The 12644-nt window shown below is 40.1% G+C and overlaps 2 protein-coding genes across 3 annotated transcripts in view; both read left to right on the top strand.

Moving 5' to 3' along the window:
- Positions 1 to 12644, top strand: part of LOC129337947 (LIM zinc-binding domain-containing Nebulette) — a 195594-nt gene that overhangs the window by 147788 nt on the left and 35162 nt on the right. The window lies entirely within an intron of this gene.
- Positions 1 to 12644, top strand: part of LOC129337708 (nebulette-like) — a 60456-nt gene that overhangs the window by 28565 nt on the left and 19247 nt on the right. The window contains exon 6 of the mRNA XM_054991624.1: positions 3901 to 4002. Within this exon, the coding sequence (XP_054847599.1) occupies positions 3901 to 4002 (102 nt within the window). The remainder of the gene's footprint in view (positions 1 to 3900; positions 4003 to 12644) is intronic.

Here is a 12644-nt window from a genome sequence, read left to right as displayed (position 1 = left end):
GGAACTCTGCTTAGGAAAGCAACAGTGAGAAATATATCAAACGTTTCCTTTATGTAATAGACATCAGGATTAAAGGTGAGTGTATAAACTAAGATGTTTAAAATGTTTATAATATTCCAGTCTAAATATGAAAAGTTGAGAATAGAATGATTAAAGATTCCAAAACTAAGCTATTTGTGTAACTTTGAGGAGTCCAGTTTTAAGTGCTAAATCTATTACAGGAGTTAGAGTCAATGCTCTTTTATCTTCTGGTAGTTTAATGTGACTACAGGAGCAGAATGCATATTTATGTACAACGGCCTGCCAACTCAATTTAACCTTTCCATACAGAGCTGACATTCAGTGGGATTAGGATGAATTTGGAATTATTTGCTCAGGTTTAAAGAAAGGTTGACATTTTAAATTCAGTTATGTAAAATGGGACAATTTTTAAAGCTGAGAATTGTCATCTTCTGAAAATATGTTCTGATTGAAAATATGCTGTGATTAAAATTTTCTGATACTTTATTTCTTCATACCACCTTGAATAAATACTGTGCTTTATGTGGGTTGAAGTGTTGTTAAAAAGGGAAATGGAATACAGTAAAAAATCATAGTGTCATAGTTTAGGAGATCAATCTTTTCAGTCTTTATAGCAGAACAGATGATTTTCCAGGTTACACCAATTAAACTTCTGATTATAAAAGATATAAAATTATTTTAGCCAAAATAGCTGAAGTATGTTTGGCTATGTTAGATCAGCTTTTTAGTTCTAAAGCTTAAATATTACAGCTGTCAGAGTGGAGTGGAGCACTGGAGACAACACCAGGCCCACCTCTTTATCAGCACTCGCATGGTCAAGTCAAGCATCCATTAGATCTAGTGGGGTCACAGATGTAATGATCCCCACACCTTCCAGCCGATCAATGGCAGCTGGCCCTTTAACAGTCAAGCAGCCACTGACAGCTGGCTCTTTGACTGTCAGCAGTCGAACAACCAGCTGTTGGGAAACCACCCTGGTGAGCAGAGAAGGAGAGTAATGGGGCAGAAATTGCTGAGAAGTCACTACTAGACCCTCACAGACTTGGCTACATCCTCATAGAGCTTCTGGGTAGAAGGAGGCTACTGCACATGCCCTAGTCCTGGCTAGATCCTTCAAATGGCTTGAGAGAGGAGGCCAGTGAAGACATAAGGAAGTGGAGCTACAGGAGAGGTGGTGGTATATGTGGTGCTCAACCCTTACACCTCTGAGGCCAAGGGAAGATGTTTCAGCCCAATTGGCCCTGGTGCATGATGGCTGGGGTCTGAGTTCCTACAATAGTCAACATCTAAAAAGTTGCCAGTCTACTTCTGTTCCCCAAAGGGGCTTTTGGGCTTGCTTCTTGAACAAGTTTTGCTCAAAGATGTTCTGTGGTATGGATCTGCAGTTCAAAGAAGTGAAGAATTCGTGGGTTTTAGTTTCAGTGATTCTCTTAAAATGTGAACGGTAGGAGCAATACTATTGGAGGAGGGACACTTTAGGCAATATGTCTCATATTGCTTTAGGTTAGCATCCCAAATGGAAAGAGCTATGAAGGAAATGTAAAAGTGAAGGAGCTGGATGGAGGGAGGAAAAATTAGGATCCATGCCCACCATTCACTGGTTCCTAACCTTGTTAATCAAAGTGAAATGATGCTACTGAAGAAGACAATTAGAACACATTAACAATCATGTAAGTATCACCAGATGGTCTCAATGTGGAGTAGGCAGCTATTAATATTGGAGTTGTGCTGAATGCTTGCTTTGAATCATCGGGAGAATGAAAGTAGTTAATTCACTTGGTGGGGAAACTTGCTTGCACAACATTTTCAGCCTGTTAGCCATCTTTGTTCTAGTTATGCCACCATACCCCCCCAATTCTTTTTAAAATGATCCCAGTGTATTAGACTCGTAAACATGATGACTCCATGTTGCTGTGTGGCCAAGCAGATTAAGCTAACTGAGGACAATGCAGCTTCGTTTCTCTCAAACGGAAATAGGGATTGGAGGGAGCCTGGCAACCAGTAAGAGGGTTGGGGGGCTGGAATAGGGCGAACATGTGATGTTGGCGATATCCCTGATGTCACTACAACAGCTCTAGGATAGAAACTTTATGGTTTCCTAGACCTACCCATTATCACTTCCAGATTGTACCCAGAAGAGAGCTCCTGTTTGAAGCAGCAGTGGGCAACAGAGATAATCACTGGGAGATTGCTTGCCATAAGCAGGTACATGGTAAGCCTAGATGGAATGAGTCTGGCATGCTGCTTCCTGTCTTGCAGTATTATACAGTGGCAGCAAGAGTAGGAAGTTAAAGTGCTAAGCTACACCATGGCAAGACAGAGAGCATCAACTAGATTGCCTTAACAAGGAAGGCATGATGCCACAAATGCATACCTCTAAACAAAGCTTTTTGCAGTGTCCAATCAAAAGTAATCAAAAAGAAGCACTTTTCACAGTTGGTGTTTTGCAAAAATTGCCTCCCTGTTTGACGTGAGCCCTATTAAGATTTGTCAACAATTGGAAGACATACTAATTGTTGTTCTGCTACATAACATGACTGTTACTGCTGGGGAATGGCAAACTACAAACTGTATCTTGCAGACATTTGCAAAATGTTTGCTGTCTCTGTCTCTCTCCAACATAAATATATATTTGCCAGGAGACTAATAATTCATAGAAGGAAATGTATTGCACTAGACCTTATGTCAAACTTGATTGGTGAAATAACTACTGGCTGGTTCCCCCCCCCCCATGAAATTAACCATACTTCCTTATTTCGTTTACTATGTGACTCCCACTTGGGAACAATAAGGGATAGAATTGCTGCAGATTTCACCACAAGATTCCGTGCATTTTACTCTGGGTTTGAACTGACAATTTCAGTCCTTGCTTCAGTTTTCAGCACATATGCAGGGCTTTAATTTGCAATTTACATGGATGATGGGGTCCTTTTCAGAAACCTGTTCCTGTTGCCTTTATGGTATTCACTTCACCTCATGTGGTCATTAGGGTGAACAGCATATAATTAGCTAAATCTATGTAAAGCTATGAACTGCAAGAGCCAGTATGTGCTTCTGGTTTCACTCTGTAAAATTACTTGCAATGGTTTGCACAATTGTAGTGAATAAGATGTGTTAATTTTAATATATATTACATAGCTATTTTGCCTAGGTTTCACATAGTTTTTTAAAAGTGCTCGTATCATATTAAAAATGACAAATATCCTCAAGCGACCAATAAATAGAAGATGGCTTAGCTGATAAAGTGAAATAGAGAAGATCTTACACACTATTTTACTTTATTATATGATCTCTCCACAACGGAAGCTTTGATTATAAAATCATACTTTACTTTTTCTGTTTTATTGATTCTGTCCACCCCAATTTTTACTCCACATTTTTAATAAAACTAAATTTTAGGAGTTTAAGGCAATGCATGCAAAATTAATTTGAAAGTAGAGATGATATTGGGAAGGATGAGACATAATTAGCAATTTGCTTGTATCCTTTTTCTATTACACTTCCTGCTAATTGCAGAATTATTTGCTCCAAACTTGAAAACTAATCTACTTTGTCCCACAATGTCAGTTCTCAGCCTATTAATATGATTTTGTTTGCTTTCAAATGTTAGGTAAAAAGAATTGAGGAAAAAGCAGGTACAGTGCTGTTTCATGTCCAGCCAGAGGATTTTTATATTTCCCTTCTATTATATCCAATGTAATATGCTATCTTTTCATTCTGTTCCTTTGAATGTTGTAAATTGTTTATTATATGTTTTATGTGAAACTTTATTCAATTTTAATCTCGGAAATGCTCTGTGGACTCGGTTTTAATATACTTTTATTGCATTTTTGTCTAAGCTGCTAAGGGATGCATTTTTATGACTCTTTTGTTTTAAAGGTTTCGTATAAGAAAGATCTGCATGATACTCACAGATACACTGAAGTGCTGGATAGACCAGATGTGATGATGGCAACTCGGCTATCAAAGATAATAAGCAATGTATGCATTTAAATTCTTTGTCAATTTAGGACAAGGTGATGAGTTTAATTATATGTTTTATTTTATTGTAGGCAGAATAACAGTAGTAAATATTCACAATAATAGAAGCTGTAAATTTATATTCAGAGTGACAAATTTAGATGACCACAGTTCCCTAAAGTGGACAATTTTAAGTAACTGATTCCTCCTAAATATTTGAGCTGGCATATCTCTTTGTTTACAGCAGCACAATATCTCTGCAGAGATGAAATGTAATTTTTATAACAAGTTGTAAAACACATTGAGAAAGGTTACTAATTCAGACCATGTCAATGCACTCCCTAGAACATAATTAAGAATCTTGTTTCTTGGTTTTTATTTGTAGCATCAGCAATGCCCTTCAACCCTCTATATTGGACAAACAGGTCGGTCCTTTTGCAAAAGAATAAATGGACATAAATATGATATAAAAAGTCACAACAGGTGACAAAGAGAGGGCAAGGCTGCTCAATTCCTGCTTTGCCTCAGTCTTCACTTGCAAGGGAACTGTGCTCTCCATAATGAGCAAAATGAGCAAAGACGGGAATTGCAGCCTAGGATAGGCATAGAGGTGGTACATAAAGACCTAGCTTCAAGTTTTCAAGTCCAGATGAATTCCACCCTAGGGTAGTAAAGGAACTTGCTAATATAATTGCGGAGCCTCTTATGTATCATCTTTGAGAATTCTTGGAGGACAGGGGAGGTGCCAGAAGAGTAGAGGTGGGCAAATGTTGTCGCCATCTTCAAGAAGGGGAAAAAGGAGAATCCAGGTAACTATTGACCTGTCAGTTTGGTGTCCATACCTGGAAAAGTTCTGGAACAAATGATCAAATAGTTAATCCTTGAACATTTAGAAAAGACAGAGGTGATTACTAAGAACCGGCATGGGTTCCTCAAGAACAATTCATGTCAGACTAACTTTATCTCTTTTTTTGAGAGAGTTAATACTTGGGTAGATAAGGGGAATGCTGTGGACATAGTTTATCGATTTCAGTAAGGCTTTTGATAAGGTTTCACATGATATTCTTGTTAACAAGTTGATAAAATATGGTTTGGATCTATTACTGTTAGATGGATCAGTAACTGGTTGACATGTCGCACCCAAAGAGTGCGTGTAAAAGATTCCTTATCCTTTTGGAGAGGAGTAACAAGTGAAGTGCCTCAGAGATTGGTTTTGTGTCCTGTGTCGTTCAACATCTTTAGAAAAGATATAGATGAAGGAATAAAAGGAATGCTCATTAAATTTGCAAATGATTGTAAATTGGGAGGGGTTGCAAACACAAAACTGAATCAAGATTCCAGGTGATCTTGACAGGCTGGAAAACTGAGCTAAAACTAACAAAATGAATTTCAACAGAGGATAAGTTAAGTGGGAAAGGGAACAGAGATAACACTGTGTTATAATAGACAAGCTTAGAAGAGAATGAAAATATATGTTTAATAGGATAAAATAAGTTTGAAATGAGTAGGGGAAAAAATAGAGAAGGGGTTGGAAAACTGTTGGAAGTCAACAAAAGGGGGGAAAGGGAGGGGGTTAGAACTGGAATATTTAAAGGAAATTGATTGTAATGAGTATAATATTGACTTCTAATCCAATAAAAAATTTTATTAAAAAAAATGAATTTCAACAGAGATAAATGTAAAGTTGTGCATTTAGGTAGGAAAAATGAAATATATACTTAAAGGACGGGGGAGACTTGCTTTGGCAGTAGTACATGAGAAAAGGACCTAAGACTCTTAGTAGATCATATGCTGAACATGAGTCAGCAGTATGATGGAGTAGCTGAAAAGGCAAATGCAATTTTAGGCTGTATCAACAGAAGTAGAGTGTTCAGATCACACAAAGTGAGAGTATTGCTTTATTCTGCTCTGGCTAGACCTCTCTTGGAGAACTGTGTACAGTTTGCGGCACCACAGGTTAAGAAGCATGTTGACAAGCTGGAACATGTCCAAAGAAGGGCAACGAAGATAATGAGGGGTCTGGAGACCAAGTCTTATGAGGAAAGGTTGAAGGAGCTGGGTATATTTAACCTGGAGAGGAGTGGACTGAGAGTTGATATGATAGGCATCTTCAAGTATTTGAAGAGTTGTAACATAGAGGATGGAGCAGAATTGTTTTCTGTTGTCTCAGAGGGTTGGATAAGAAACAGGTCCCCTCGGAGAAGGGCGAGGTAAAATCTCTGCAGTACTCTTTGAGTCATTTGTTTGGCATAAGGTCGCCAGAAACCAAGCTTCAGAACCAGATTTGGCCAATTTGAAATGAAAGAAACAGCACGAAAGACCCAAATGGAACAAATTGAGGTAAAAGATCTTTATATTGCTTTCGGACTTAAAATGAGAAGATTTAATTTAAAATGAGAGATTTAACTAAAAGTTAAAATTGTGGGCTGAGCTGATAGAACAAGAAAGGAGCAAGGCATTTCGAAGGAAAAAGTGGAATTCGATAGACTATAAAACATAAAAGAAGTGAAATTAATTTTTGTTTATGCATACCTGCGGTTTTGGAAGAGATAACTGCAGTGAGAAAAGGGGAGGAGGCTGAGAAGCTGTGGAGCAAACATCACGACAGGTTAGAATGCAAGGAGAACAATGAGTGACACTGCCTAGAGAGGCTTAATCTGGAAAGTAAGAAGGAAGTGGAAACAGCAAGAAGACCTCGGAAGGAAAACAAAGGAAATAACGCGAGATATAGCAATGAGAGGGCAAAAGGAAGTGGATACCCACCGTTCTGGAGGGGAAAAGGACAAAGTAAGCTACCACAGAGACTCTTCACTCGACATTTGGTGAGATTAAAGTATTTTAGATTTTTAAAATAAAAGATAAAAAGGATATCTGGGGCGGGGAAGAAACCAGCATAGAACCATGAAGTAGAGAAGGAGTGGCAGGTTGCCATAGGAACGGCTATAGAATCGCTGGGAAAAAAGTCACAGAGGGCTATGAAGAATTAAGCCAATCTATGCAGAAAATGGAAGAAAGTTTGATTAAAAACATAAAGAATTTATTAAAAGCAGAAGAAGTGAAGAATGAGCTACAAGTAACAAAGCTACAAGTAACAAAGCTTAAGAAATGGAGCAAAAAACCACCGATTTGACATCTAGTTTAAAAGTTGAAAAACAAGCATTTCAAGATCGTGTGGCAGTAATTGAGTACAAAACTACAGGCATTAAGCTGGGAATTTGCGACATGCTAGGGGAAACAACGCAGAGTGTGCAGGAACAAATGATTGAAGTTTTGGCAAAATTTTTAAAGAAGCAATCAGAAGAGTTAACAACAAACATGAAATACAGAGTCAACTCCAGTTATGTACAACAGAAGAATTTACCAAGAGACAATATTGTTCAAGTGGAAGATGAAATCCGGAAAAGAGGCAGAAGTACAAGATTCAAGTTACAAATGGGAATTACTTAAAGGACTAAGTTTTCAGCTTTAAGCTACAAGAGCTACTTATGGGATTGATTCGTTTTCGTTTTCCCTGCCATGTTGGACGCTTCTCTCTGCAGGTCCGGGAGGAAACGTCCGAGCAGCCTGATTGGGCGGTTGACCTGCGAGGGTTAACCCCCAGGACTCCCAGTGAGGGGGTCAGGGTCCGGAGTGCGGCGGGAAGAACCCCCTGAAAGCAATGCAGGGGGTAAATTGCCCGTTTGCTCCAATGGAGGCCAGCAGACTTGCGCAGCACATCGCGTGCCGCTGGGCCATGGAGAACGGCAGTAAGCAGATTTAAGGTGAAAACCTGTAAGTAAGCGAATCCCTTCTGATTTCTAAGCGTATGCGAAGGATTGGTGGGAGTTGAAGCTAAGAAGGCACGGATTTTCTTCCCCTCCACGGAGTTTCGGAACTTGGCTAGCACCCCCCCCCCCAAGATGGCGACGAAAAAGCAGAGCCCTGCGATGAGTAAATCGGTGATGGCGATGTTACAGGGGAAGGGGGAAACCCTGGAAGAGATGGTCAGACGAGCGGTCTTTGAAGCTATGCAGCCCTTTGTAGCGAAGTTAAATGAAATGGGGCAAAAGGTTGATTCAGTGGAAAGCGAAGTGAAAACCATTAAAGAAACAGCGTCTGGAGCAGAGCAGTCTGCACGCGAAAACGTAGTACTCATGAAAGCAACAAGTAAAGAAGAGAAGCTCTTGGAGAATCAAATAATAGGATTACAAGTGGACCGTACCCAAACGGTACTGCGTCTTCAGAATGTAAAAGAGGAGCAAAGTGAAAATTTAAAAGATTTGGTGTCGGAACTTTTGGCGTCATTCGCTAAGGCAACTAAAGAAGAGTTAAAAAGCAATATTCCGGAAGTCCGTCGGACATCTTCAAAATATGCAATGAAGCATCAGCTGCCTCGCGAGATTATTATTGACTTTTCATCTAAGAAGACTCAGGGCACCATCTTATATAATTCGTATAATGTGGACTTGGACTATCTGGGCAATAAGGTTAAGATATTGAAGGATGTTCCATTTTTGGCTCGTAAAAGAAGATTTAAATATAAAAGACTTGCGGCTTTCCTGAGGAAATGTGAAGTAAAATACAAATGGTTGTTTCCGGAAGGCATCTGGTTCAGATACAAGGATCAAACCTACAAGTTAACATCGGAAGTACAGCTGAGGGACTTTTTGTTTAACCATCAGGAGTTTCAGCAAGAAGAAAGTTCAAAGCCTGAAGGGGAGAGTGGGAGGGAGGAGGGAATGAGCGCAGCTATTGTAGCTGCGCAGAGATAACTGAGACCGAGATGCGGGGGGGGGGGGGGAGAAGACCTGATACTGAAGGTAGTCTGTATTTTATAAGATCTACCAATCTGATAGCATATTAGAATGTTAACTTTAAAGAAAAATTGCAGTATGAAGAGAATACAAGACATGTAGATGTAGTGTGTGTTTTCTGTTTATATGTTGCTCTTCCCTTTTCCCCAGTCCCCTTTTTTCCTTTATATTTCTGTAGTTTTTTGTAGTTTTTTATGTTAGAAATTAAAAAAAAAAAAGAGCCACTTATGGGATTGAATTTATGGTAAAAACGTAAAGCTAAAGGAACAAATTGATAATGAAAGATAAATGAACAAATTGAAAAATGTAAAATGCAAAGTTAAATGAACAAATTGATAAGAAAATAAGGAGAACAAAAGTAAAAAAAAATCTTTCTATAGATTGGGAAAAATGTAAAAGCAAAATTTATTTGCTAAAGATGTAGAGAGATAGAAATATAAGAATGAAATTATAGATGGAATTACCTGAAGCAATAAGTTTTTAGTTCCAAGGTATAAGTACTTTTTAAGGGATTGAACCTAAAGCAAAAGTGTTGTAATAGGTTGAAGATTGGAATTAAATTGTTGTATATGGTGGAAATGAATAGATTGATAAGGAAGTTATGAGAAGGAATGTAGGTGAATTTTTTTATAGAATGGGGGAAAATTAAAAGGGGATCTGATAGGATAAGAGTAGTCCATTGATAATTATAGAAATGTAATGATAGAATTTTATCATTTTGTCTTTTATTATAGGGACAAATGAAAGTAACGTAGAGTTAATGATAAGAAATAAAGGAGTCATAGTGCTGTTGGGAGTCAACATAGAAAAGGGGGGAGGGGAGGGGGTGGGCTACATATATCAATATAATGGGAAAACATGTTGTAAAATGATTGGTAGAATGTATGTTAACCCATCCAATAAAAACTTTTTTAAAAAAGAAACAGGTTAAAATTAAAGCAAGAGTTTTTGGATAAATATTAGGAAGAACTTCTGACAGAATGGTTCCTCAGTGGAACAGGCTTCCTCAGGAGGTGGTGGGCTCTCCTTCTTTGGAGGTATTTAAGAAGAGGCTAGATGGTCACCTGACAACTATGAGGATTTTTTGACTTAATATGAATGTACACAAATCAGGAGAGGGAGTACACGAAGGGATGAGCCAGTGCTTGGGTCTCCTGGCCTGAAGGGATGGAACCCCCAACCCCGCTTGTGTTTCACGTATCATGTAATGATACCTTATTATCCCCATACTGCAGATGGGGGACTGAGAAACATAAGGCCATCCAATGAATTAATGGCTCTGCTGAGGCTTGAAAAGATCTTCTGGTGTAGCTTGTCAGTTTTAGCTGCTGGTGGCATTGTTTGTTAAGTTAACAGACATTTCTATGTGCTATACTTTCCCAAAGAACCTAGATACCTTAGCTTCTCCTTTTCATCCCTCCTACGAAAAAGGAAAAGTTACATAGGACTGATCTCAGCAGCTGTAGCAGGACGTGCACAACTAGTTTTGCTTGTAGTCCGCAGGTGTTATGCAGTCATGGCTATCTAAAAAGCACTTGTTACTTACCCATGTGTAGCTTAAATAAAAATCAAACAATGATGTATGGGAGAAATAGAGCTGGGGTTGGGGGAGGCATGGCAACAGAATGATCCCATAAAATGCGGGCAAAGACAAGGCAAAGCCCACCTTTTTCACATACAAACATGCTAAGAAACTTGGGTGTAAGAAACATTCTCCAGTTTCTGAGACATTTGTTGAATAGTGTTGCCAAGCAGCCCCCCTCTCCTGCATCAAGGCCTGCCATGAACTGTTTGAGTTTCCTGCGTTGCTGTTTTACTGCTACACCAAAGACTGCCTTGCACGCGTGCACTTTTAATACACGTGTCTATTCCCTGCCTGTTTGGACTCTGCTTCACGTGTCAGTCTCCTGCCTGCTTGCTATCGACCATGGACTGTGCCTGTGCCCTATTCCTGCTATGGACTGTGTTGTGCATGCTGTTTTCCTGCCTCCATGGAAGCCTGCCTCACCCGGGCCCAAGCCGTGCTGTTAGCAGCCAGGTGCCAGCCAGGGAGACCTCCAGCGAGCCTGACCAGGCACCCCTGGGCCAATTCCCACTTGGACACTCCCGCAGGCTGGTCACCCAGTTTGCCCTTACTACCGGGCAGCCTGCTAGCAAGCCCCAGCCATGCCCAGCCGGCAGCCATGTTCCCGGACAGCCAGAAGACCCAGAGAAGCAGCCTGCTGAGAGAAGCCATTCCAGAGAAGCGAGCAGACCACGTATACAGTGGGGGAACCTTGCCCTGCTCTGCATACCTTAATAGCCGCCCCGGAGAAGAAGCTAAGTGCCGACCATCCCAAGCACTTAGAGAATGCATCTCAAAACAGCCTCCGCATTCCAGAGTTGATGACGTCGGGACAAGCCCTGTCCGCTGGAACATCCATTCAACACGCCCGGATCTCCCCCTCCCTCCTTTGTCCCCTCTTCCCAAGGTGTCACAATAATATAATCAGATTCCTAAAGTGGCCCATCTAGGGTAGTTGTAGAACCATTAAAACGTTTGTTTCGCCCGTGAGAACCACTAGAAACTGCACCAGTCCCAGGGTACGTTTTGGGATATTTAAGCTGGTCTCCCAGGCCACATGGTGCGCATGCCGTTCCTATCCAGACTCCTTGCTGTCACTCTATTTTGGATCTAGTGCAGGCATTAGACCACCTCATCTCGCTGCTACGTCTTTGCTCCGCGTCAGGATTGTGAGTATACCCAACTTCATCGCTCTCAAGTGGGCTATCCCGCTAATGCAACCGTCTCTACTTTCCCACTCTGTTTTCGTAGCTCTTGTGTGTAACCTTGTATGCGTGTGCTAGTTCAGGCATACGCCACATTATTTAGTAAAACACGTTGTATCGTTATTTAGTCTGCCTCTTTATTGCATGAGCGTCTGGAGAGGGACCCCGGTATATATTGGTTAAACGATCCGCACTAAATTTAGTTCCAGACTGCTAGCTAATTCCCCATTCAAATAGAGCAGTTCTGGTAACATAGTCTTTAGTATTGTTATACTTTAGTGCCAGCAAGTTGCAGTTTGAGGCAAAACAACAACTTTTGATTTATATACCGCTCTTAAGAACAACCATGAACATGTTTGTGAACAGGGCCATGTTCATGGTTGTTCGTGAGTCCCTGTTCGTGGATGGCAACGAACAATGAACATCATGTTTGGTTTTCTTTCTGTTCGTGCCCATCTCTAGTACTATCTCTTAATGTAAGTAAAATTCCTCTGGGTGATTTTTGCCTCTTTCGATCTGTGGAAGCCTCACAATGGGCAATGGCTTGTTTGTAATTTTTTATAGTTTTTTTCTTTGTGGCATTGGTGATTGTTACTATTAGTAACCCAAGGAGTGGCCTTTTCTTTTGTAACTGCCCTCTGCATCAGCTGTCATGCTGTCTAAAATCCTTCCACTAGCTTTCCAACTACACCACCACTCACCATCCCAACCTACTTTCAGCTTACCCCAGTTCTTTCCCTGCAAAATTTGGACCAACTAATTAAATAATTATGCCTCCTGGTCTCACTTATTCATCTAGCTCCTGTTCTTGCAGTAGGCAAATTGTAGTGCAAAAGGTTTGAAGGGCAGAGATTGGATTTCTTTTTTAGCAGTTTAGTGCATATACAGTCCCTATTGGTAGCACTTTTTGCTATACAATTTCACTCGAAACAACCTCTCACACATGGAGTATATAAATCTTGCTGTATTTTAACTAGTGTAGTTCAGAAACAAGACTGTATGCATTTTAAAGTAGAATTTTACTTACAATTTGGAAAACAAGCAGGGACTTTTAATTTCACTTCTGATACTGTTTAAAATGGTCAACCCTTCAACCTACTT

Source organism: Eublepharis macularius, chromosome 11 (genome assembly GCF_028583425.1).
Source record: "Eublepharis macularius isolate TG4126 chromosome 11, MPM_Emac_v1.0, whole genome shotgun sequence".
In the NCBI taxonomy this organism is placed as follows: Eukaryota; Metazoa; Chordata; class Lepidosauria; order Squamata; family Eublepharidae; genus Eublepharis; species Eublepharis macularius.
The sequence above is the reverse complement of the archived record's forward strand: the minus strand, read 5'-3'. Positions and strand labels throughout refer to the sequence as shown.